Source organism: Lagopus muta, chromosome 5 (genome assembly GCF_023343835.1).
Source record: "Lagopus muta isolate bLagMut1 chromosome 5, bLagMut1 primary, whole genome shotgun sequence".
NCBI classification, from domain to species: domain Eukaryota; kingdom Metazoa; phylum Chordata; class Aves; order Galliformes; family Phasianidae; genus Lagopus; species Lagopus muta.
The window spans coordinates 56,658,234-56,685,830 of NC_064437.1; the positions used below are offsets into that span (position 1 = coordinate 56,658,234).

General features: G+C 40.0%; 1 protein-coding gene across 12 annotated transcripts in view; it reads left to right on the forward strand.

The window, feature by feature from the left end:
* The window catches only part of SHOC2 (SHOC2 leucine rich repeat scaffold protein), a 68,598-nt gene that overhangs the window by 34,128 nt on the left and 6,873 nt on the right, over positions 1–27,597 (forward strand). For all 12 annotated transcript variants that reach the window (XM_048944433.1, XM_048944429.1, XM_048944432.1 and 9 more), the window contains 4 exons: positions 10,576–10,713; positions 20,906–21,036; positions 24,148–24,336; positions 25,712–25,834. In XM_048944433.1, coding sequence (XP_048800390.1) covers positions 10,576–10,713; positions 20,906–21,036; positions 24,148–24,336; positions 25,712–25,834 — 581 coding nt within the window. The remainder of the gene's footprint in view (positions 1–10,575; positions 10,714–20,905; positions 21,037–24,147; positions 24,337–25,711; positions 25,835–27,597) is intronic.

Genomic DNA, 27,597 nt, shown 5'->3' on the forward strand with positions numbered 1-27,597 from the left:
TAAACACCTGTCCAATTACCAGCAACGTGCACTACAGACAACGGGTGCAGCATGAAAGAGGAAGTGCAATGTTGCTGGTGTCAGTCTTTGGCTCCCTGCAGGTGCTGTTGGAATGGATTCTATCATAGCCACAGAAACAGGATTTTACTAAGCAGAAATTAAATAGTTAATGTGGTATGTTTTCTGATGAAACAATTTCTCAGCTGGCACTGGCATTTCAGCAGTCCTAGGAATTTCCCCTGAGAGAACTAAGGAATGGTAATTTTGACCTATTATTTGACACTTCACTTTAAACCTCACAGCCTCTGAATATTTCACGAACTGCAGAATCATACTGGAAACCATGGAGCTGATGTTTGCAACTAAAACATGCTGTGTGTTCTTACATCCATTGGAGAAACTGTGACTGACTTAGCTTCTGAAGTTATGTTATGCATTTGTCAGTGTTTTACCCATGTCCATTTTGTGGCTCAGTTATTAAATCCTGCAAAGAGTCAGCCCATGAAGTTCAGCTGGGGATAATTCTGCAGAAGTTTAAATTAGCAGCATGTGAGGAAAAAGCTTTCCAGTGTTGCATTCCAGTGCTTGGTGTTGCCCTCTGAAAACCTTTTGTAGGTGTGTTTGATACTGCAGATATTGTTGCTGCTGGGAGTGCTTTGTCTCTCAGCTGTTTTGTTTGCTAAGTTCATGTGTTATGTTTCCATTTAGGTATATCATTTTTGTATGTGCTTGTTCACAGCAGTCTTGAAAGAGGTGATATGTAACAGTTTTGTGGAGAAACTTAAATAACTGAATCATGAATGCACGCGTGCGTTACTTTTTATTGCTACAGGTCAGCAGCTCAGCATGGAAGGTGTTTTAGAAGCACAAATACAAGGAGGCTGTCACTCTGCTAAGCTTCAATGCAGTGTTCCCATGTTCAACTTGCAGAGCAAACTTCTCTGATGAGGTTGCCTGTAATTAAACTGGTTGAAAAATTAAAGAATTGTTAAGCTTAAGTAACACAGTTACAGCTGCCAAACATACAAAATAATTTGTTTGAAAACTCTTTTCCTCAAGTGGTGGAAACAGATAAGATGGTTTCACTTCTGTGATTTTCACTTTCATGTGTCTTTGTTCTGGTACAACGATGAAATGTTTGAGTTGGACACAGCTGAGAAATGTATTTCTTACTTTCCAATGGAATTTCTCTGTTTCTTTAAATGCTTCTTAGTTCTCTACATTTTGTGTGCATGCTTTAAAAGCTGCTGGCCTTTTCAGCCCAACAATGTTAATCTGTACATTTATGGCATTGCTCCTAAATATTACATGCCAAGGTGAACTTAACAGTAAACATTCTTGTATTATCAACTGGTAAATAACACAGAAAATCTAGTTGCTCCAAAGCAGGAAGTAAGATGAGGCCATTATCTTTTATAAAGCAATATCACGAGGAACATTTCAAATTCTTTTCAGAAATGCCCCGTTGTTCTATGGCCTGAGGCTCACATATCTGATGGTAAACTCGTCTACTTGTTTGTGTTTTTGAAAACTCACAGATTATGTGACCTGCTGACTTGTTGGGGGTTGGAGATTCATGATCTTGGAGGTCTCTTCCAACCTGAGCCATTCTGTGTTTCTGTGAGAAGTCTTGCAGCACCTAGCTGTGATGTACTCGTTTAGCAGCCCTGGTGGGCAAGTGTGCAAAGAACCCATGGTTTGCTTTTGCTGGTAGACCTTCTGCAAAAGGTCTGAACAAAAACAGAGTCCAGGCTTGAGGCCTGCAAGGTGGGGTGCTGTGGCTGTTTGGTAGTGAGGAGTGCGCTCAGAGAGCTGGGGCTCAGTGCTCTGCATAGCACTCAGGTGCCCTTTGAAATCTCCCCTTGTTTTTTCTCCTTTCTTAAACTGTGAACTGATCTCTTTGATCCTACGGTAGCATTCCTTCTTTGAGAAATGTCTCATTGACAACATGCTGCTGGTGATGCGATTTCAAAATAAGGTTCTAGGAATGCTTATCTGCTGGCAAGTGCTGGTATTTGTTAGAAGGAAATTCTTTTCAGGGAGACCTGAAACTAACGCTAAAGCATTTCTTAAAAGCTTGAGTGAAGGTAAAGTATTTTACAAAGCATTTGTAAAGCGTGTAATCCATCAGATTTGAAGTGGACTCTGCTATGAAACAACGGGACTGTTAGTGTAGTAAGTGTCTTGATAAGGATCTATAAGGGATGAACCTTCAACCATGGAGCTGTTGGGATACAATCTACTATTTGGTTCTGTTTGGGATTTCAAGGTGTCCTTAGTCGTTTGGCAGTACAAACTCAGATGAGGTGACTACAGCAGGGGGAAAAGTTGCTTTGCATTCAGAATGTCTTTATATGAAAGAGGAATTGTTATTATCTATAGTTAGTGAACAGATGTGTGCATTTCTGGTCTTTTTTTCTCATCAGAATGTAGTACCAGCTTGGTCCCTTGCATCCAGTTGCTTTGTAATAGAGAGGATGATGATTTAAATTTTCCAGTCTTTCCAGCATTCAGAAGATTTCTTAACTCCAAATAATAGCTTACTGTACTTACTTACACAGTAAACCAGTAAATGGTAAAAATATTCTCTGTACTTTGGAAAAAGATTTTTTTTAACTCAGCAAATTCAGGCTCTAGGTACATAGCACGTCATTGCTACCAGTTATTTGCTGGGCTTCCCTTACCACTTTTCCAGCAACATATATATTGCCTCTGCATTTGTAATGCAAGCGATTTTAGTAGGCTGCATGGTAACTGAGGTCTTGATATGCATCGTTTTATTTTTAAAATATAAATGGATTTGTTTGAATGAGAGCTGAACACCCTTAAAATGAGTTTGACTGAAAGCATTCAGAACATCCTTTTTAACTGTTCTGTTTCGCAGGTTTAGCTAAAAGCTAAAAGCTTGAAGAGCGACTGAACTAATGCTCCATCCTGCTGCTTTCATCTGAATGATTCCCTGGTCAGCTGATTTCTCTCACTAAACCATCAGAAACATTTGTGATTTCTCTACTTTTGTTTTCTGTTACTTTAGTTAGATGAGTACAAGGAAGTTTTCACTCAAAGTGGAACTAGTGTAGGAGCAGTGGGCCTGCATGGCCTGGAGCAGGGGAGCAGGAGCACTGCTACTGGTAGCACTCAGCTGCTAGATCAGCTTGGGAAATCTTACAGGTAGGAATTGCATGGGTTAGGTGACAGCAGGTGAAATGTACTGCATGTGGCTTGAGGAAAGATGAGGTACTACCTACAGAACCACTGAAAATGCACCAGTTTATCATTTCAGAATCTACTCCTTTTCATCACTGCTGTCCAGAAAATCCTGTGTGATGCTAGGAGTCCTGGTAGCAATAGCTATGCTTCGCCTTCCTGAAGGAACTTTTGTTGTGTTTGTGTTTTTATAATTTTTTTCTTAGCAATGAGAATTTATTTACACAAGTTTATTGATGGCAAAGCTGCTCTACGTTTCAATTTGTGTACCTATTTTTTCTTGTAAGAGTGCATCCTGCTCCAATTGTGGCCCTAATAAAATGTCTGCGTAAAACCAGGGCAACTGTACATACAAGACTTAACCTGACCCCTTTCCCGGATCCAAACTATTTTCATATTGGGGATTTCCTGAGTCTGGTGCAGCTTTTCTATTTAGGAATTCTCAATAGACTCCTTGTCCAGGGGCTTGACCATTTTTTCCTTTAAACTCTTCTCATCCTTGGCAAAGTCCACAAGTTTGCTTTGGACACAGCTTTTGATTGCTACATTTAACGAACTCCCGCTCTTGCATTTGGAGGTGCTCAGCTGTCATCCTCATCTCCATGCAATTTACAATGTGTAAATCGATCTTCCAAGTTCTGCTTCTGACCAAGAATGGATTGTTTGAAGCTGATCGCTCCACACATGAAGCTAGGTGTGTCTTTCTCCTGGTCCCCCACATGCATCACTTTATGTCCCGTTGGTTGAATTCACAGAATTATAGAATTGTAGGGGTTGGAAGGGACCTCTGGAGATCATCACATCCAACCCCCTGCTAAAGCAAGTTCCCCACAGTGTGTCGTTTTGTTGTTCAGTGACTTTGTTTTTTGAAGTTCTACAGTGTTTGACCTTGCTCTTGTCCTTATAGTTGTGAATAATTTGGTATTAACTCTGCTGCTCAGCCTTACGCTTGTTGAACATTTGTACGTTCCAAGTGCAAAAGCAGAACTTACCTGTTCACTTTGCTGTTGAATCTCTGGTCACATCCATAGGAAAAAGTGTTAACAGGAAGGATTCCACATGGAAGCTTTGCCAAAGCATTCTCCAAGAATAAATGTGGAAGTGAGGTCACAAGGTGGACACTGCCTTCATCACCATATCTGGTAAATTGTCCTTTCCAGGGAGATCAAAAGTTGAAGTTTAGAATGGAAGAATGTGAATGCTATTGTGAGTCAGGCAGGGAGCACGAGAAGGATGAAAGCCAGAGGAACTGCTTTGGGTTGAAGCCAAGCAAATGCTTCAATCTGCAGGCTGTTGAGCTTGCCTTTTGCATTTCTTGTATCTAAATTTTATTGCATTCCCCCACGCTATATTGAAAGTCTTGTTTTGCATAATCAAGTTGATATTTTCTTTGCAAAGACTGTTGCATCTTGTATACAAGTGTTTGACTTCTTTTTTTTCCTTTATTACATAGAATTAAAATACAAGTATATTGTCAACATAGTTGAAATTGCATCTACACAGTTTCTGCAAGTTTCTTAAAACTAAATATTGTGTTTTCTGTCTGTGAATGCAACTTTTATTCTATGGAAATCTGGTCAGGGCTGTTCTGCAAGGGAAATATTTTTAGATTGTAATTCAGGGAATCTGCCTACACCAGACTTGGAATGTCACTTACGGCTCTCTTCTGTTCTTCCCTTCCCCCATCTACCCATTATTTAGATCATTTGTGGTTTCTTCCCTACTTTAAAACGTTTTCACAAGACTTGCACCTGTTCTCAGTAGCATAGGCAGCAAACTAGATGTGTGCAGCTGCATTACTTTGTATGTCTCACACTGTGTGTAGTGCCACCTTATTCAATGGCTGGTTAGTTGCAAAGCTTCTCAGTGATGCTTTTAATTTCATTTCCCTTTTTTTTTTTTTTTTTTTTTAGCAGATCTAACAATATTGAGAAAAAATTACTGTGGTTTTATCTAAAAGCCCCTTCTTCAGTTTCAGCAATTTGAAAGATGCCCAGCTGTGTTCCTGGGTTTGCCTGCCATGCTAATACCTGCAAACACAGTGGTTGAGAGTATTTTCATATGTTTGTATTCTAATGTGGTTAAAGCCTGGAGCTGTGAACTGGAGTGTAATAAATAGAGGCACTGCTACGTGTACCCAAGGAGTCAGAAAATGACTGATGCGGTTCTGGTTGCTTTCTTAAGCTGCAGGAATGGTGGACCACTTGCTTTTGGCTAGCTTCAGCTTTAGAGTCTGGGTTCCAATTCCTGTCAGCCCCCTGTGGGGCCTTGGTGTTGTGTTATCAGCTGGTCAGATTTGTCCTTGTCTTTTCTTTTTTTTTTTGACTGGCTTTATGATAATGATAAAGTAGCCCTGCCTCTTTGATCTTTACTGGGTTGATGCCCTGGATGTTATTCCACTGAATGCTGGCAGCTTGTTAGAAGTCCAGCAATTTTTTAATACCAGCGCTGCAATTATTTGAACTTCTTGAACGCTTCTTAAGCCCTGAACAGAGGGGAATATTCAACTTCTGTATGCCTGCCCTTGCTAATGCAGTGCTACGTGGTTAGCCCTTACCAATGTCAGAGCACCATGCTGCTCCTCACTCTGAATGCCCATCACCCCAGGGCTCAGCCTCCCTGGGACCCTGGTTCCTCCATGGCTGCTCCGCTTTGCGGGGCTGGGGCTGTTCTGAGCATCCTGAGCTGCTCCCCACTGCCCATCCCAAAGCCCATCTGTAGCCCTCTTGCGTGTTTCACGCGCTCATAATGGTGTTTGGACATGCTTTCATTTGTATTTCTTTATTTATAACTGAAAGTAATAAGAAGTGGTTTTGCTGTTGTCTTGTCAGAGCTTGTTTTAAACCAGATTTATAGGGTTTCTTTTTGGTTCAGCTTAGCTTCTGTCTGTTTGGTTCCCATAGTGAGATTCTGTTACACATTCTGCAAATTGTAAATATTGCACCATGCTTATTACTGATTTATATGAATATTTTAGCTTCAATATGTGATTTCTGACCTTGTTAAGATTTCATTCTATCTAATCCCTAATTCCTCCTTGTAAGCTATGTGTTGTCAATAATAATTCAAAATAACTGTGACTTCCTAATTGTTGGACAGTTGGTTATGTGTACATAAAATCCATTCTGTCTGTTACAATGATGCGCTCAACCCTTGTAGTGAGGCAGAAGGCTCTGAAATTGTAATCTTTTTGTTTCTAAAATCAGAACGGTTCAAATAGATTTATAGACAGGCTAAGAAAATCTTTTGCTTTTTTGCCCAGATCAGGGAGCCTAGTGAGAGATAAACAATTATCCCAGCAATGGGAAATATCTGAAATTAGTTCACAGTGCAGCTGATTGCAGATAACTGCCCTTACAGACCGGCTTGCAGGCAGAGCACCGGCACACCAGCGTGCGCCTCCATTACTGCCTGCGTCCTCCTCTTCCTCGCGCTTTCTGCAGGTCTTTATCCTCTTGCTGTCTGGCCCGGGATTTGTCATGTTGTGAAGGATTTCACAATTTTCAATCTGCTTAAGCACGGGCAGGCATGGAGTTAATCCTCTGGAAAACAGGTTCTGTTACAAATTGCGTTTGCCATCCAGGAGAATTGCCTACCGGGTGAGTTGGTGGTTGGAGGCACCGAAGCCTGTTTGATATTGCCCTATGCTGCCTGCCTACATTATTATTAATTTGTGAGTCCTTTGATATTTTTTAATGCAGCTTTACACTGGTTTTAAATGACCATGAGGAGCACTGGGTTACGTAAGTCAGGGCAAGTAGCTTGGTCCTCTTGTCACAACAGGCTTTTGAGGCTGGCTGTGTTATGGGGCTGCTGTTCTGCCTCACTGGGTGGAAAGCACCAGGCTGTCTCTCCATCAGGCTGTGTTTTTCCAGGAGGTATATTTAGCTGTGTCATGCTGTAACATTTTCTCTGTGTACCTCTCAGTAGTAGTGAGGTGATTGCTCATAACACCTTGCTTAGGGTTTTTTTGAGCTGCACACTTAGCTGTATTTTTAGCCATGTTTTTAACCAGAAGTTAGTTGGAAGACTACAAAAACGTTCTCTTAAAAGTGCATGTGAATTGTCTGCCATTTGTAAGATTTTAAGAGCTACAAAATATGGTGTAATTAGCCGTTCTGTGAAGACTATTTATGGGCAATCTCTTTTATGTGTTTCACATGGACATTACTCCTAATTTAAAACTTCTTATTACCAAACCAGCTAGTACGTGCAGTTTCTGCCTGCTGTTTTGGCAGACTTTTTTTAGATAGCTTTTCTTTTTTTCACATCAATTGCACCAAAATGTAGTCCTTAAAAACAAACAGAAAACAGAAAACAAACAGTCCAACCCCAGCACTTGTCTAGCTTGTTTCCCAATTCTACAGTGCAGTTGCAAGTGGTCAGTAGAGGGTCCTTTCTTCACTACTCTTATGTTAAAACCCATGTATTTTGGACATTGCTTGTAGTGGGGCAGGGAACGGGTAAGGTGAGGCTTCTTTCCAGCTGCGGGCAGTGCACTTCTTTTCTTAACTGAGTTGAGATACAAACATGTTTCAGCAAGGTTTATCAGTGTTGTAAAGTAGAATGGAATAATTTTTTGGTTCTTTTAATATGAATGAGGTCTTGAGTGCCCTTCTCATTAGCAATTTTCGTTTCGGTTTGGAGTTTTTTTGTGCCTGTGCAATCTTTTCTTTAGTAAAACTTTAGTTTTGATTCCTGATGTAATTAGAGAGTGAAGCAAAGTTAGCGAGAAGGCAGGCCAGGTTCTCCTTGTCGGGTGGAGGGCATGGCTGTGTTGGTTTGTAAAGGAGCGGACCCTTTTTCTTTATCCTCCTTCTTTCCCACTCTTACTTTTCCCAGACTGACTCCTTCCTTTCCCCACCCCTAAGATCTCATGGTAAGTCTTGCACTCCCCAGGTGTTCTTCCTTGCATCCACGTTAATTGTCAGAGCACCACTAGGGTTCCCCCTCCAGGGCTGGAGCTCTGTGTGCCTTTATGTATGTAGGTGAGCCTCTACCACATTGCCTAAATATTTTTACCCTTGCTAAGAGAAGCATATCTGATGTAAGAATTCATGTCACAGGGTACATTCACTTTGCATGCTTTCTATGAACTTGTACATTATCAGTTTTGTCTCAGATAAAGTATTGTAAGAATTTTGCTTCCTCCCTACTCTCCTGCCTGTAGGCTAAGAAGGACATTTTGGTGAGATGCTGTCAAACCACAAATATCACTGCGTCCAAGAGCAAGATTCCTTTACAGAGCAATGTGAACTAAAAGCTGAACAGTACAATATCACTTGAATGTGATCTGGCCTCAGCTTTTTCTTGGTTTCCATTTTAAAATCTAAAATTTGTTGGGCAATCTCCAAACTATTTTAACATTTAATATTTTTATTAAAAATGTTTGCCATGCTTACATCTTCAATGTGGAAACAATAAAGTCCTGTCCAAATCAAGCCAAAATATTAGCTGACCCGTAGCTGGCTAAGTAACCACAGGTGTCTCTTTATTTCTTTCTCCTCCTTCCCAACAATAGCTGTGAGATGTTTGTGGCAGTGTGTATCTCACTGTCAAAGTTTTCAGCAGGTGCAAAAGGGAAGTGCAGCAAATGGTACTGCAAAAATCCACGTCTTTCTTCAACAGATGTAGGGTGGGAAGAGTCAAGTAAATGAGAAATCGGTGTGATGGAGTGAAGTTAATGCCACGTTGCGTTTGACATCGTTACTTTAGGTTGGAAGTGAAAACAAATGAGACCAGTATCACCAGGTCTGAAATTCAGCAGTTGTGATGTGGAAGCTGCTGCCTGAATGTGCTTTGAAAATGTTTGGGTTATGTTATTAAAGATGTATGGAGTTCTTTTTGGTTCGTGTAAAGAGGAGTTAAAGTCTTCCTCTCCTTTTCCTTCTCCTTCTACGCTTTGCCCACTTGTTTTCATGAGCATCAAGTAGATGCTGCTACCACAGAATGTTAAATCTTGCTCAGCCTTTTTCTTATATTTGCGTATTTCTGGGTGCAGCAGGATTGACTTTTGACTCTATGGCTGACCTGAAATCTACTTGAATGCTGACCTGAGAGGTGAGCACATGCAGTAACGAAGGTGGCAGTTAAGTGTCACCTTTACATTTTCATGTGCCTAACTTCTAGAAAAAACATCTTAGTTTGGATCAATAAATACAAGAAATAGGATCAGTTTATGCAAAACTTCTTTTTTTTTTTTTTTTTTGGCTGGCCTTTAACAACTGTTCTAAGATACATACTAAGTATTGTGGATAAATGCCACTTGCAGCTCAGAAACAGAGTCTGAGTTTGTAAATCTGTTATGGTTTAATAAATCAATGTTTGTGATCCCACACTGAGCTATTGGGTGAACAGTCTGTGCATCAGAACTTGCAGGCTTGTGGGAAAATCCTTAGAGGATTGTGCTAAAGTTATCAAACTTAAAAATAGACATTTGCCCCTCAAAAGGAGTTTGCTGCTCTTCCAAGTTTGCTACTGTCTGCATGATGCTCTGGTACGTAGAAACAGTGACCTGATCTTTACTGAATAAAGTTGAAGTCATTCAAACCATTTCCATAAATTTCACATCTGCCAGCTCCAAAAAATACAGATGTCTGCACCTGTGTTCATGCATGTACACGTTTTCTTAAAGCCAACAAACTGTTGCTCAGAACGCAGTGCGTTTGTCATTAAAACAGGTGGAAATACTGTGCTTTGGGAGCTGTGCCTAGTTGTACTTGGAGATTGGTATGTAAAAGTCAGAGGTGAAACAGTTCAGTGTGAAGCTGCTCTGAGCTCTAAGCAAGTCCTGTCCTTTCTAAGGCTTAACAGATGTCATTTGTTTCAAACTTTCACTGGCTATACCTGTGCTTATGTATATGGTGTGTAATAATCTGTATAGTTGGTTTTACAGTTGGCTTTTTTGATGACCAGAAATGATGAAAAATGTCAGCCGAATAATTTAGCTATCTCTTAAGTATTGATTTTCTGTCTGAAAGTAGTATATGCTGTACAAGCAGATCTTGATTTCTTGTAATTCAATCCAGCCACTCACTGAGGTTCTGTATTTTTGGTCAGCATGAAACAGGTGTGCAGTATAGATTTTATATTCCTGTATTCTACAGCTTGAACTGTCAAAAGAAAACCAGTAAATAAAGTTTCTTCAGAGACTATAAAAAGCTTTATCCAAGTTTTTAAAAATTGCTAATCAGGTTTTAGAGCTGACTGATAAAATTACAATCCCCTAAGGCCTTACTTTATAAAGTAAGCAATAGGTGATTTATTTTTTTTATTATAATGAAATCCTTCTGCTACTATCAATCGTTGTGTGAAACTAGGCCTGTATGTTGGAGATCTTGATGTTTGGATTTTCCTGTGTGCTTTCAGGTGAGCTGTGTAACCTCATAACGCTGGATGTAGCGCACAATCAGCTTGAACATCTTCCAGAAGAGATTGGAAGTTGCACGCAGATCACCAACCTTGACTTGCAGCACAATGAGCTCTTGGACCTGCCAGAAACCATAGGTATGTCAAGAGACTGGGGAAGGGAAAATAGATGACTTATTCAAAATGTCTGGTAAGAGGAGTAAATTTAAGAATAAGCAGTTGATTGGTGGATGCAGAATGACTGGTGTTCTGCTCAAGGCGCCTTCACGCTTGAAATTGCAAAGAAGGCTTGCGTCTTTAAGCAGTCTTACTTTAAAACAATTAAAAACCTTCCTGGTCCATAAAGTAATCCTGCTGCAATACAGTAGAGTGTTTGCGACATAGGTTGGGAGTAACAGACTGAAGTAAATGCTTTCCTGGTCATTTTCAGAATCTCATGGTTTTGAAAAGACAAAAACCAAGACAGTCATAATTTTAAGCCCTTATTTCTCACAACATACTCAAAAGAATGTACCTTATCACTTAGACAGTATTTAATATTGAACTTTGTTGAATGTTTTCTTTTATGTATAGAAATTTTGGCGTGAAGTTGCTCTGGTTTCTGGTTTAGAAATTTTGACCTGCACAGAATTTACATTGATGAACTATCCAGTGTAGCTAAATTTCCTTCCTGGTTTGATATTTTTATTCTCCGGAGATCTTATTCCATCTGGAGTTTGCATCTAACTTACATACTTCGTAAGCACAGCCTTTATTTTTGTATCAGTTTTGTAAGTCTTACTGAAAACTGTTTTAAAAACACTTGTGTGTATTATCAGTTTCATATTTAGGGAGAGTTCTCTGGATAAAGTGCTACTTATGGGAAAAAATTCTGTGAGCAAGTTGATTTCCATCATCAGTGCTTATAGACCACTGTTGGTGCTCCTTGGTAGGAAGATGTACCCAGCTGCCAGTACTGGCAGTCACTGAGCTTCTCAGAGGACTTGAAAGATCTTGCTTATAATGTGCTGTGTGACTGTGCTTATGGGAAGGATTTCTGGGTAAGAGAGACAGAGTTACTTAAGCAGTTGAGCTGTTTGTGATACATAGGAGATTGCTGACTCTCAAGTTTGGACTCTTCTGTTTCTCTAGGAAGTTACTGTAAGCCTAGATTGTTTGCACTGAGTTGAGTTTGCACCTAGTCAAACTGGATTTCTGCATGTTTTCTTTGTTTTGTTTTCTCATCACAGTGTTTTCATAAGGTTTTGAAGTCAATTATTTTTAAATGTATACACTGTCTCTTTACGTTGCTTATCAGAGCTGAACATCACCGCTGTGCAGCTCAGCAAGCTGCGGAAGGCAGATGAATAATTACAGCACACTCTCCTGTCTCTGCACACTGGCTAAGTGTGTGCACTGGAGAACCCCTGTTTGTACTGAGGAACGTGTCTAGGAGCTGAACACTGAAGTGTAAAACTTAAAGTCAGAAATCAGTACTTGTGCCACAAATAGCTCCCGAGCAGCCAGACTTGGAAACTTAAAGGGAAAAATGTTGAACTCCAGCGTAAATGATAACAATCAACCTACATTTCTGCCTGTTACAGAAAAGGCAGCCGTAGCCAGTTCAGCAACATTGGCTTTATTTCTTAGTCATCACAGTTTTGGTTCAACATTAAAGCAAGTTGTGGCTTGATTTCTGTATTACAGCTTACTTTGTGGTTACGATTGTTCAGTGAGAGAATGCGAGCACTGAGAAAAACACCCAGGGCATGGCTGCTGCTGCTGTGTGCGGCTGGGCTGGGCTGGGCTGGCACGTCTTGCAGCCTCACGCTCCCTCTCAGGTTTTGGCCTTTCCTTTTCTCACTGAGATGGGCCTGGCACTTGGCATTGCTCACTACCCTTAGCACTGCCAGTTTTCAGAGTGCTGCATGTAGAAGCTCTGTCAGCGTTTCGCCAGTTTACTCGAAGTGCTGTGGGGGTTGCACGCTTGTTACAAAACAGACCGAACTCTTTTGCACGTTGTAAATATTTAATACTCTGAACCTATGAGCCTCCTGCAGTGGAGAAGACTTTCCATTACTGCCAGAGCTTCCCCTCCTCCTGCACCAATACCTTTGCTGGAGGCCACCTTCAGCTTGTGATGGGGGTTTTGTCACACTCCTGTGAAAACCCAGCAGCTCCTTCCTTCCCTACTGATGGAAGGAAAAAAAAAAAATAAAAAAAATTACCCAAACTTGCAGGATGCTTAAATTTGCTGCTGCGCTGTCGAATTCAGTTTTGGTTTTCTCACTGAAAGATTTCTGAATGTGCCAATATTCTTTTAAGTTTTTTTTTATTTTTTTAAAAGCTTGTTTTCTAATTCCCAGCTCTGTACTGGAACGAGGTGGCGTTGGGAGGCAGGACACGTTGGAGGGTGACGTGCAGGGGAGTGGCAGGGAAGGGATTATGCATCAGCAATGATTGCAGAGGTAGCACAGCCAACATATTCGCTCTGTAAAAATACAAAGTTCTTGTTTCATCTCACACTTCATAAGCACGCCTTCTTGCAGTAACAAATGTCAATTTTAGATATTAGTTGTCAGGAAGTGACCTCATGTCTTGCTTTATAGATATTGGCTTAATGCATTCATATCTGTATTTCTGTTGATTGAAAACCGTGAAGTACTTTGTATGTTAGGTCACTTCCTGTAAGAAAAATGAGCTTTGTGGAACAGCTTAGTACATTCCAAGAGTCTCAAGTCTAGAATCAAAATCGTAGTGGGATCTCAGCTTCTCAGTGGTGTCATTGCAGATTGCTGTGTGTGTGAGAATTATGGCATGCTTGTGTTTTTGGTGTCTTATCTCTGTATGCTTACCTGGCACACTAATAAGAGGAAAAATCCAAAAGATATGTAAAAGGAGATAAATTATTAAAGTTAGTAATTGGACTTCTGAAAGAGAGGAAATTTTGGGTGGAGTAAAGTGTTTCTGTTAACTGCTCATTGGATTACAAGCTAGCTTCGAAAATGTGCTGCAAATTGCACGTTGAGTGCTCTCTCGTTTGAAAATTTGATTTTAGCACTCTTTCTTTATAAATGTGTTTGCAATTTCTTATTTAAAAGCCCAGCAGCGATTTTTTTGAGAGAGCAGTTCAACAGAAACAGAACTTTGACTTATAAAAAATCAGATTCTTCACCTATTTTGTAATTTTCCACTTCTGTATTTACGTCTGCAGCTTGATTGTAGTCAAATGTGGCATATTCGTAGACATTTAAGGCAACAGACGTTTTAATAAGAAAAAGAATAGTCAGTTGTAAATGTTCCAAAATGATGCTTTAAAAGCACAAAAAATTCTGTCAGTGGACACGCTTTCCAGTGTCTGCCATGGCACCGTTCCTAAAAGATGGTTAGGAAAATGAGAGGCACATTCAGAGCCTACAATTCATGCCCTTCGCTTCAACTGAAGAGCTCAGAAACTGAAATCACAACTTGCATGAAAGCAAATGTTCTCTGGGGAAGCTTTGCCATTTGCATTGGTTGACACTGCACCACAAACTGTGCTGCTGGCTGCTTTAGCTTCATTTACCTTTCAGAGCACTGTTGCAGTTCTATGCCATATACTTGATAAAATGGGACCCTTTTGAGCTGGTTTGGACATCAGCGATTCACACAGCTTAGGTTATACAAATTGTTGCTGAGAGCTTGCAGTCCTCACAAGTCCTTGTAAAGATTTTTCTGTAGAAAGTGGAACTACTTGTAAATGGGCTTTTAAGTATAGCAGGCTTAGCAAAAGCTTGAGAGGTCTTGCTCTGAATTTTCAGAAAAATGTGCTGGTCTTAATGAAAACCTGATGGAGCTGTGCACAGACTCCAGCTTTGATGGCAGTGTTTGTGTTCTTAAAATGTAAGCGTGTTGACCTGGTGCTTTGGTCAGGCGAGGTCTGAGCATTTGGTGCTCTGTAGGATCAAGCCTGTTTCCAGTCTCAGAATGAGAGGTCTGGTCAGATTTCACTCTTCTTGTGCTGTGCTGTTAATGAGGCATTTTCAATTAGATTCTGTTACTATTTGGCAATCACGGTAACCTTTTTGCCCCTTCTTTACCTCCTTGAAAGCAATGGCTCCCATTCTTTTGTTCTAGTTTTTGAGTTGTGTGTCTTTTTTGGATTTCATAGCGTTCTCATAAAGGGAATGGAGCTTCTGGTGATTGTTAGCTTCGCTTCTAGGTTTAGTCAATAGAAAGCAGTGAAACTGCCCAGAAAATCCTGGGTGGCGCTGAGATGGTAGGTGGGACGTGACAGCTCACCGCGTTCTCTCACAGCACAGCCAGAGGGTGCGGGCCAGAGCCGGGGGTTGGCAGCCTCCAAACGTCTTTGTTTGGGCATTAAGGCTGCCCTTAATGCAGCGCAGGTAACGCCTGGGCGTCAGTGTTTGCACAGCTTGGGGTGGATGCCAAAGCTCAAAGGACAGCTTGACAATTTTGTAGAAGAAAACTGTATCAGTCGCTGCTAAATGCAGGCAGTCATCGAGCCACGTGCTGCTGAATCGTCCCAGGCTCCTGCAGTGCTGTCAGGAGGTGCTTTCCCTTTCCTCAGCTGCTTCTGTTGGCGTTGGCTGTTGGGTATTTCTTTCTAAGAGAGAAGATATTTGTGATCTGGGTATAAATTGTTCTTGGGGATTTACATTTTTTGTGAAATTAGAGATAAGATACAAAGATACAGTTGAATACACATATACTATTCTGTTTTTTTTTTTTTTTTTTAAATTTAAAAAGCTTCTTTTGGCTTATTAATTCTGAGATTATAGATTTGATCTATATTTATGAAAATGTCTCTTATATTGTATTTTAGTTGGTGTATTTTCTGTTAGGACTAGGATGGGACTGCTTAGTTTAGTGAACGCGTGTGCCATCACACAGCAGCTAGATGCAAAAACCAGTATGCAGAGATGGGTTATAACTGCAGCTCAGCATTTCCAGAGTGATTTGTATACTGTCGGGAAAAAAAAAAAGCTCATAATCTTATATGTAAGAAGCAGCCGTGAGGGAATAGTGCTTCAAAGGAACGCATCAGAACAGAGACAAGCAGGTCTATTAGCTAAGTGCGTTTTGAACACGTGCTAAGAAAGCTGAATTTTCAGAAACACATCACTGAATTTGTGCTCTTCTGCCTTATACTGGTGCTGTGTGTGGTACATGTCAGTACTTCAGCCTTTGTCACTTGGTTCTTGCCAGCATCAAACAAGCAGTTTGCAGTGATGAGGGTATTGAATCACAGTTTAAAAACATCTGGTGATGTGATCATGCTTTTGTCTTAGTTCTGAAATAATGAGGAGACTTGTCTTTGGTTGATACTGTCAGATTGAAAATAGGCAGGAATCTCTTTGCTCTCTCCAAGTGGCATTTAACTCAATAAGGATGGTAGAGATGCATTTAGTTTTTTAATAGGTTGGTGTCTTTTTAGAGAATTTCTAGGCTTCCTGTAAATAGGATAATAAGCTTTGGTTTGAACAGAGCAAGAAACAGTGGAGTTTGTCGACTTTGTAACTTGGAAGCCCGAATCTGCCTCCTACACTGTCCTCGTGCATCAGGAGGCATTGGTGGCCAGAAAGAAGAATAACAATACATTGTGTTGCTATCAAGCCAGTAAAATCCAGAGTCTGTAAGTCAAACCGTGCGTTGCTCAGTGGTCTTAAGCTCACTGTACCTTTGCATTTTGAAAAATACAACTATATTTCTTGCTTTGGCTTTGACAGTTGGTAGCAGTGGTTAGGAAGGATTCTCTTTTCTTCTCCACTACTGCTACCCTAATGTCCCCCCACTCCTTAAATCACCTTTGTTCCCCATCTGCAGTTTTCCTAAAGCATCAGTAATTAGGCAGAAGGTATCTTAAACGTGAGGAACGTTCCAACCCTGCAGGTTATAGAAAGCATTTGACCTTTCTTGGGTAAAGTGTGCTTACATTCATACAAGTCCATGGGCTTTGGTTTAGGGAGGAGTCGCCCACAGATCAGATGAGAACAACAGTGGGATTGTGTTCTGCGTTCCTCTGCAGAGAGCTTACTGAGCTCACATCCAGGGCATCTTGCCTGCCCAGCTTCTTGCTGGAGCAGTGCTGGACATCGAGTGGCGTGGCCTTTGCTTACGGAGTACAAGTGGAGATTGAAATGTTTTAGCTGAAGCCTTTCGTTTTACTCTGTAGCTATCAGGAGAAATGTTTTGCTTTCTGACAAGAAATTAGATTAAACATGTCGACAGCTCCTTTCACCTAAAAATCTGTGAAACTGTTCAACAGTTGTCGTGGAGTATGGCTGACATCTGGGAAAACTAATAATGATAAGTGCAGAGTGTGACACAGGCATCTTCCAGCCTGCCTTGCGGCTATTTTAGGTTCCAAGCACTGCTGAAACATTTGAACACAGTGTTTAATCTGTCTTCAGTTGGCCATCTCTAGCTTGCCCAATCTCTCCTGTGAAGTTTTCAGTTCTTCTATGGCCCTTGTTCCCACCTGCTTTGGGTATTACAATAATTTTTAACGTGCTCACTGAACCTCTTGTGGCTTTTTCTTCTGTACTGTCATTGTAGTTATTTTATGCAAAATTAATTCAATGTGGTGTTTTAAAGTTAATCAACGACATCTGGTACCTTTTGTATGCGAAAGAATTCATTTTCCTGAGAAGAAAAACTCCTCAGGGAATCAAGTGAACTGAGCTCTATGAAATGATGGATAGTAATAGCAAGGTGGCTGTTTCTCAGGTGGCTACCTGCTGTTTGTGGGGTTTAGTCAAATAAAAATCCAAGAATATGTATCAGATTAGAAAAGTACTTACTAATGTCATGTTTGTAGAATGTTCTTGTGAATATCTGCTCCATGAAGAATTTTTGTATGCCTTTTATCATAGTCTTAAGGGTTTTTAAGGTGCAAGCTCTTGGCAGTCCAATATGTGTGTTAATGTTACCTGCAAAATGCTTTTTTTTTTCTTTTTTCTTCTATTGAACAGATTTTAAATTGATCTGTATGTTTGGGCTAGCAAGTTAGCTTGATGCAAGCTAAGTTGCATAAATCAGAGTAATGGCTCCATCTTTTAGTAATGATGCAGTAGTATTTTGTGCTAAGTAGTGACCTTTCATCTGAGGACAGGGGATCTGAAGAATTATTTTAACTAAGGAAGGAAGAGAAGAATGATGAATTTCAAATAAGAGAGCATGTTTCAACTCCTTTAAAGGTGGTAGCAGGACTTTAGAATAGGAATTTGGATTTCTTTATCTTATTTGATCCATCACAGCCCATTTCTCTTGATTCTGAAATATTCAAGAAAGAGATGTGCTGCTCCTAATTAGAAAACTGCTTCATGTGGTCTTTCCAAAAATGTGTGGATAAGCATGGTGTTCTGCTTCAATTTAGTCTTCTCTCTGAGGAAATGATGGAGCTGAGCACTGAGAGGCAAGGAGATGTGCTGCTGGATGTTGTGTGCCTTAATTGTGATAAAGTCCAACAGAGCTGCTGCAGAGGTGGTGATGTGAAATGGGACTCCCAGGGGCAGCTGTTCATACTTGCTTATGCCTGGCTTGTTTTTAGGGTTTGGTTTAGTCTATAGTGTGATACTAAGTATCTTTTCATGGGGCAATTCAATTTACAAGAGCTTTTTTCTAAGTGCGCTTCCTAAGAAAACAAATTGGAAGAGCTTTTACTTGCATTTTTTTTCTGCCAGTAGCTGAAAAAAATTGTGGTTATCTGACTGTCACATTTGCAAACATCTAGTTCTGCTTCTTCTGAGTCACCCTGCCTGCCACCTTGCTGAAGAGCAACCACTGAGGTATGATTTCAGCAGCAGAAACGCAACTGCAGAAGATCCTCATCATGTAACTGACTGAACGGATCGTGATCAGCTGTTACCAACCCTGCAGAATATGCAGCCTGACTGCGTGTCAGTGGAGAGCTTCATGTGGCTCCAAAAAAGGCATCAGTAACCAAACTGGAGAAGGCAGAGGGGCAATGAGGTGACTGCAGGGCTGGCTGAGGGATGTGGCAGCATTCTTCAGCTCCTCTGGGGCCCCTTCTAGCAACAGTGCAATTTTGGGCAGCAAAAGTGAATGCCTGGAAATGAAAGGATTGCTCACTGTGGTACATTGTCAGTGAAGTGAAGGATCTGACTCCACGATGGCTGCCTCGTTGCATTTTTCTGAAATGCCACATTGCTGTAGGAACAGAGCAGAGCTGTAGCCATGCAACCTGTGCTCGCAATCTGGAGTCAGCACAGCGACGTCGTATTGCTAAGCAACAGTTGGCAGCATGCTGGCTGCTAGAGCCGTGTGCCCTGCTTGTACTCTTGGGGGAAGCCTGAGAAATCAATACTGGAGACTAGCTCAAGCTTTACGTGCTGAAAAAGAATGAATTGTTACCTTATTTGTGTAAAGCTTGTCACGTTTACTAAGAGAAGTGTTTGTTAGAAGCTAATTCAGAAAAGGGCAATCAGGGCGTGCTTTGTTCATCCCTAGATCAGTGAATCCTCGTGCTCTCCATTCCTTACAATAGAATGTGAATCTCTTGAGGTGAGGACAGGTTCCAATGCAAACAGGTTGTACTGAATATGGCATGAAATATCCCACTTCACATAGGAATATCGATATTGGTGAATTATAGGATCAAAGCAGCTCTTAATTACTCTTGTACGTGTATGTACTCTAGGATTTAACATCAGAAGATGAATATTTGTGTACTGGAGAGCAATATTGATAGCCTTAGATTTTAAATGCCTTTTTTGATTAAGGGAATAGTTTGCTGCTTCTGCAAAAGCAAATTACGTACTTGCTCAGAAAGAAAGCACTTAAAAATACAAATCCCAGTGGGAGATAGAACTGGGTAAGCAGCTCATGTGGTACCTGTTTGAGTTTTGGTTTCATTATTGACAGTACCAAGTGAAATTAGTTGCTAAGCTTGTTAGCTTGCTATCAGATATGTACTGACAACTTCTCTTCTCTCTTGATTTGTAAGGCCTGGAGGACTTTTTTTTTTAATGTAGAAAGCTTTTTTGATGTTTTTTTTCCTTTCCACTGTTCTTGTGAATCTCCATTTTAGTAGCTCCGAAACCATCAAACATTCCCAAAGTTCAGTTCTTATTAGGTATGCACCCAGTCTAGCTGCTCAGTGATGCAGGGTCATTTTTACAGTATAGTTTGACCAATCCGGAGAAGTCCAGGAGAGATATTTTGCCAGTTCCTTTGGTGAGATTCTTCCCTTGTCTAGTGGACCTCATTGCATCATTTGTATTACTTTTCATTCTCTATTTCCCATATAGTTAGTTTAATATGCTGCTTCCAAGTTTCATATGCTACATTTGTTTCTTTGCTGTGTTCCAGTAACCTCTGTACAAGTACACATGTATAGATGTTTATTTATCCTTCAGTTAATGCATAACTACTTAGACTATACATAGAAAGCTCCCTTCATATTTTTACAAAAAACCTTCTGATTATTCTTGCTGCAGTTAAACCTTCTATTTCTTTCCTACTGTTATCTTTCTGGTATTTCAGTCTGAGGAAGAAATACGTTGTTCTGTGAGTGGCTGTAAAAGTATAAAACAGGGAATGTTTTGCACGGATTGATTATGTGGATTTCTTTAGAACCTTCTGCTATTCAAATGTGCACTTGTGCACAAATGCTTTTTAATATATGACTGAGTCAGAAGACTTTGTATTGTTCTTTATATTTGTATTGTTCTTTATACTGTGTACTAGTTGACATTTCAGTGAAATTCAATACCTTCTTACCTGCAGGAGAGTACCAAATGCTCCAGTGCTAGAAAGGCTGAAGACATCCTTAAGTTGAAGGTTTCTTTAGATTTTTTTTTTTTTTTTAAATCACGTATATGTCAACTGGAACTGTTGGCCTGGCAATATTCAAAAAATATATTTTAAAAAACGTCTTATTGTCCATATTTCTGAGGGTATCCTCCAGACTTTTCCTTAAATGATTTGAAAAACTTGGAAGAATTTTTTTTCCTATCACTTTTTAAAGACTGTTGCTTCTGGAGGATGGTAAAGATATTTTAGGGTAACTGGAAAACATTTAGAGCTCTTTGCTGGTGAAAAGATCAGAAGAGAATACTTCTTCAAGATGATGTAGACATTCCTTGCTTACCAGATCACGTGCAAGTTAAGAATACATGGTATGAACAATGTACTTCTACAGCATAGTTGATCTTAGCATTGGAAAGCACTGCAAACTATGAGCAGCCTGTTTGGGAATGATAGCCCCATTTCACCCTTTGAAAGCTGTGAAGTGTAGAGTGTGAGACAACAGAAGAATCAGAATCAAACCTTGTTCTGTTCCTCGGTGTGATGTATTAATGTATTAATCATTGCTTCCTCCCTGTAGGAAATCTATCCAGTTTAAGTCGTCTTGGCCTGAGGTACAATAGGCTGTCAGCAATTCCGAAGTCTTTAGCAAAATGCAGTGAACTTGATGAACTGAACCTGGAGAACAACAATATTTCTACTTTACCAGAGGTGAGAGATGGAGTGGATTTGGAGAGAATGTATTGGAAGGGGTCTCAGTTTTTAGAGGCATTGGAAAGTATAAAATAATTTCATCTTGCCTTGCAATTCTGAGGAATGCTGTTTGTTCTAATCATAGAATCATGGAATGGCCTGGGTTGAAAAGGACCATAATGATGATCTAATTTCTACCCCCTTGCCCTGAGTAGGGTCACCAACCACCAGACCAGGCTGCCCAGCACCACATCCAACCTGGCCTTGAATGCAGCCAGGGATGAGGCATCCACAACTTCCTTGGGCAGCCTGTTCCAGTGCTTCACCACCCTCTGTGTGGAAAAACTTCCACCTAAATCTACACGTGTAACATGAAAAATAACAATTCTGTACACGTTAGATATATCTAACTCGTGTGGAAGAATGTATGTTACATGACTTCTGTCAGAAGTGGGACTACTAGCAGGTGTGATTGTATTTGCTGTCCTGAGTCTCTTCAGGAAACCTGAAATAAGAAGCCCAGCTCCCTGTCATGGATACAAAGTGTTTCATGGAGGTGGGGATGATGTAGAATAGGGAAAAGTAAAAGGGATATCTCTGTCAGCATTTAGTGAAGTCAGGAATGATCTTTGAAAGAATGGATAAAGCCTGCTAAGGATACTTTGCCTTAGCATTCTCATTTTAACCTGGAAAAAGAGTATGCAGTTGGCATGCATCTGATATCATCCAGCAACTCATTGATGCTCATTTATTGAGCTATGAAAAATAAAAAAAAATTGTACAGTTTTTTTTTTTCTTACAGTTTGCAGTGACTGCAAAGATCTCAGGAGAAAGGGGAAGAGAATCAGTTTTTGTGCTTTTCTTTCCGTGATTGCTGTCCTTGATTGTTTTACCTGTTCTCTTGCTTTAGTGCATGAGCAAAGAAAAGGACTGTAGATTTAGAAGTTGTGGAGCCACATTTTCTGTCTGTTCAGGCAGCACATTTACTCTGAGGTGGAGAGTGCATCTTTGTTCCTCTTTATTCCTCAGGAATTCCCTGAAACGCAGCCCTAAGAAACAGAGAATTTAATAAGTGTTTGGATGTAACTGTCATTTAGGAAAATGCAAATAAGTGAGAGCCACCAGGCTGCTTTCAATATAAGAGCTAAGCTAGCCCATCCCACCCATACATACTATAAAAGCAACTACAGTGTAATCACAGAAGGATAATGTGGGAGTGATTACTTGCTTTGAAATGTGTTCAATCCTAATACAAAACTTCTAGAGACTATGCTGCCTTCTTCACATATTTGCCAACAATATCTTAACATTTAAGCTGCTAACTTGCAGAAGTGTATAATTCATACTGTAATCTGTTTAAAATAAAACATTCCTTGCTATAATATAAAGAACTGCGTTTGTAAAAGAAACTTTGGAATTTCCAAACATAACTGAGGTTGCTGACACAACGCCTAATAAATATTTTATTTTAAAAGGATGGATTGGGAGAAGGCAGCACTGCTACAGATTTCATAGACATAAGAGCATTGTCTTTTTGCACTGCCAAAGCTCTCTTACTTTCCTTCAAATGTGGTTAATTAATCTAGGCTGGTAGAGTGTGTTAGCTAACATATTTCTAATATTTTTTGCATGGATGCAGGCTCTAAAAAATGGCTTCTGGAAATGCCAAGATCCATCTGAAGCCTTAAAGTATTTTTGTGACAGAGCTCAGGGACTGCTTAATCCTAGGACAGAGAATATCGGTTAATTAAAGAAAGTACAGCTAGAAGGAGTATTTCCTAATCAAAGATTGTACTAGTTAATGATTAGATTTTAATGACTAATACTGATTTAACAATCCTTTATTTTGTCTTTGGGGCAGAATTGCTTCATTGACACTTACTGAGATGCCCCCAGAATTATATTTCAGTGCTAAAATGTTTTAGCCATGACATGTAGAAAATTCCTATTAAATCCCGTTTTACTAACAGTAATGTTAATAAACTTAGAACAGGAAAATTACCCAATCTTCCCTGATCAAAGCAACAAAACCGTGTTCTTAAAGTTCTTACAGTGCACGTAGAGCAGTTCAGAAATACTGATATTGGAAATAGAGTTGGAATCATTATCCTGTTAGCGCTCTTTCCTGATTGCAGATGTTGCATTATTTATGGTATGTAATGCCATGCATAAATCTCCAATTTCTGTAATACTTAAGCAAATGGAGCTGAATTCAAATTGGCATAGTAATAAGCCAAGGTGACACTTCAGCAGTAATTTAGCTCTCATTATTCATCCCTATGGTTCCAGCAGCGTGCTTGGCACGTATCTAACATAAACTCTGTGATCCTTGCTGCTGAAATTTCAGAGTCTGCGTGGATTATGAAAGGGGCACAAAGAGCCAGTCGACTCAGTGGGCAACCATTGCTATCCTGATTGGCTCTGGGGTTTTGCTTTTTCATTTTTGAAGACAAGACAGGTGGAGTAATAACTATTTAGGGGTATTTTGGAAACAGGAAAGAAAAAAAAAAAAAAAAGGGAATTTCCAAAAGCTTCTGCATTCTTCTCTAGACTGTCCAGCTATCTGAAAATGTTGTAGCCTGAAAAGAAACCTCTACCAGATGCATTCACAGCATGAGTTGTTATTAAATTACAAAGATTGGAATTCGAAATATCAAACACACCTTTGAGAAATCGTGCTTGGGTCTGGTGGTTCTTTGGGCCTTGCTGTCATTTGTGAGCAAGGTTAAGGGAAGCTCAGCTCAGCAGTGCAGGCCATGCTCTTTCAGAGCCTGAATATGAGAATGGGCACACTGCTGCCAGAGTTGCCCAAGAGGTAGCAATGTGTTATTAAAAAATTCCATTTGGAGGATAAGAAAGTTACAAAACCTCCTGAGCTTTCAGGTGCGAAATGTTTGCTTTTCTTATATCTGGAAGTATATAAGCAGAACTGAGGAAACAAGGTGAGGGCTGACAACTGCAAGGGGAGTTTGCTGCTCTTGGAAGTTTTATCAGATTGAACAGTGGTTGGGGTGTTGCAATGCTCATTGAGACTTGGGGGATAGCATTTCTAATTAGACCCATGAGGAAAAAGAGATGTATTCAAATAAATCTGTCCTAAGTTCCTGGGTGGTTTTCTTCTCTCTACAGGGTCTTTTATCCAGCCTTGTCAAGCTGACTAGTTTAACGCTGGCCAGGAACTGCTTCCAGTCCTATCCTGTGGGTGGCCCGTCCCAGTTCTCCACAATCTACTCTCTCAACATGGAGCACAACCGCATCAATAAAATCCCCTTTGGAATTTTCTCTAGAGCTAAAGTATTAAGTAAGCTGAACATGAAGGTGAGGCACAGAAACATGCTACAGTTTGTAAAAATCAATGAGGAGCACTGTTTCCTATTCCATTAATTCTGGCAAGCGTAATGATTTAAGGAATGAATTTATCACGATTGAGTAGACACTGCTGCCCTTAGATACAGAAGCAATTCTGGATTAGTTTAAAAAATATACTGTCACACTGTTATTGATTTCTGTCTTCATTTTTGTTCCTTACACGGTTGTGTTTGCAGGAATATGAACAGCAACAAAGTGGGCTGCAAAGTTCCCTAGTGTTCAAATAGGGCATGAGCATGCAGAGTAACACGTTTCTTTCCTCCTCTCTGCACTGTTTCAGTTTAGGCTAAAAACAAAATGATGTAAAATATCTTTGGAATATTTTATTTCAAAGTCTAAGTTTGGGGGATTTTGGCAGTGGCTGTAAAGCACATAGGAAAGAGGACCCTTATGTGTGTGCTCTGTACACAGAGTGATGAGAACCTGGGAAAAGAGGTGACATCTTTCAATGAATGGGCTTGTTTTAAGTTTTTAAAACAAGTTATTAATCAGCAACTATTTTTTAAATATTTTTTGGCACACGTGGATTCTCAATTTGCCTTATTACCATTTACCATTAAAAATCATTTAGCCATCTGCAATTTCACATTTACCAGTACTTTGTATGACATGCATATCTACATACATACAGATATTACTCCATGGTGTCTGATCTAGATCAAATATAGCAGCATTTTGAGCACAAAGATGTTTAGTTTAAGATGCTTTCATTCTGAGTCATTAAGGTGTATTTCCCTTGTGTTTTTTCTCTCTTTACTCCCCTCTCTCTTTACTCTCCTAAGCCCCATGTATCTACTGTTTCCAGACTGAGCTGTGAAGCATTGCTGGCTGCTCCTTGTGTCCCAGCTCAGCCAAGTCAGAGCCTTGAGTAATGCCTTTGCTTATGTTGTTTATTGACTTCTTATTTTTTAAACAGATTGAAAGAGGAGGATTTTTTTTTTTTCCTAGTGAGCTCTGTGTATTCTTTGTATTTCAGCATTGCTGATAACAGTTTTGTACATTATGGTGAATTTGCTGTTCTTTTTTCTCTCCATTGTATTCTGTAACAAAATGAAAAATGTTTTAACTGCTGGAGCATGAAATGTTTTGAATTATGTACTTATAAGTTTTCCATTTCAGTTCTTGTTGATAACACAAAATCAATTCTGCAACTGTAAATTTGGACTGCTTATTACATTCTGAGGAATTAAAAGATATTTGACCAATTGTCACCATTTTATTCTAATGTAATTAGCTGCTATTTTGTTTTGAAGTTTAATCACTCAAATGCCTTGTTGGTCTCTTGCAAATGCAGACCCTAATTGTTTGCTATGTTAAATCTCAGGACAATCAGCTGACCTCTCTCCCCTTGGACTTTGGGACTTGGACTAGTATGGTAGAACTGAACCTAGCTACTAACCAACTCACAAAGATCCCTGAGGATGTGTCTGGGCTTGTTTCTCTTGAGGTGAGAAGAATATGAACAACTGCTATTTGAATAGATGTTTTTAACCTATCTGTGGTTGTTGTGAATGGCTTTTTGAATGTTCTTCTTCAGGCTCTAGGTGAATGCCTGTGCACAAAGGGTTAAGCTCAGACATATTTTCAACTGTGTAGAAAGGAAAATATTTTCAACAGAAAGTGCTGGAAATAAAATGGCACTGAGCTGGGTTTGATTCCTGGGGACATCAGCATGGAAACAAAGGGGTCAGAAAAACGTAATGAAATGGTCTGCAGTCAGAGATGGCTGCACTGTGAACCCTGTAAGCAGCCGAGTGGGAAATCTCAACCCTGAAGGGAGAAGAGCTCTATACTTGGAAGTCATGAACTAGACCTGTCTTGTCTCTTAGTCCTGTTTCCCAAGGTAACATCAGCAGAGACAGTCAAACATAATCATCTTGGAGGGATGTAAGGACAGAGGTCCTTGTTCGGGTAGCTCTGACATGCCATTAGGGGACTTCACAGCCTCTGTGAGTCACTGGAAAGTCTGTTAAGGGACAGCAGCAAATATCATGTTTGAAATCGATGGTTTCCAGTGCGATGGCTGCTCTGAGTGATTAATAATTCCTAGAGCTGTGGCAAAAGGATATGACAGAGCAGTAGCTATTAAGCAGTTCAGCTTTCTTTAAGACTCTGGCTGATATGGAAGGTGTTAACACCTGACAGCTGGATTTGCAAGTGCTCTGCTGGCTGCTGAAGCTGGAGAGCTGGGCTGTCCACAAAGCCATTACTGCTAACTTTCTCTGTAATTAAGGAATCAAATACAAAAAGCTATTTTGGCAATGTTTACTCTAAAGTTGAGGTTCCCACAGCTGTGCTAAGTTAGCTGTGCTGCACATAGGTAATATTTTTTTGTTCCTGCCTTGTGAATATAGATTATTATTCTAACCATTATGTGTCTTAGCACATTATGGAAAGCCATCATAATACTGCTCATGCTAATGCTGAATTTTTTATTTTTATTCACTTTGATTTTTACTTTCATTTTAGCCTTGTTTTCTGCTCTTTCCTGCCCTCAGTTTTTCCAGTCTCCATGAAGCTAGTGAAAACTGGAATAGTTAGATCCTCAGTCTGTAACCCTGGCTGGCTTAGCCAGGATGAGTGTCTGCACTGGTGCACTTTCACACACTGGTGTCTTGGTGTGCCTTGTTAAATCACTAGATAATACTATTGTTTAGACAGTGACTGATTGCATTTCTGCTTGCTGTGTAGTTATGAAGCTTGATTTTTTTTATTTTTTTTTCCCCCTAAGGATACTGGACTTCTTTGTTGAAAAACAGTATACTAGTATGAGTTGTGGCTTAATGAGTAACTCTGTTAATTGACATTGCAAATAAGAATACATTTCCTGAATGCAGGATTTCCAATTTAGAAAGGAGAAATAAAAGAAGGTGACACTTTGGGGAAAAGTGAGTGTGTAGTAGCAGACCAGTGAATATCTTTGCAATGTGCTGCTCAGGTGCTCTGACCCATACATTTACTTGCTGCTATTCCAACCCGAAGAGATGCAGGGAAAAAAGGAAGCATGTTGCTTTTCAAAGAGAACCTGGCAATCACAACAAGCTGTGTAAAATATGGCTTTGAAATAGCTGTGAGAAAGGGTAACAAAGGTGATAGGGAAGTACAAAGAAAAGTAGTTTTACTTTCCCTGAACAAATAAGATGTGCTTTGTTTATGGCTTACATTTATTATTATTATGTAAAATAATATTTGTGAAACTTATATAATAGA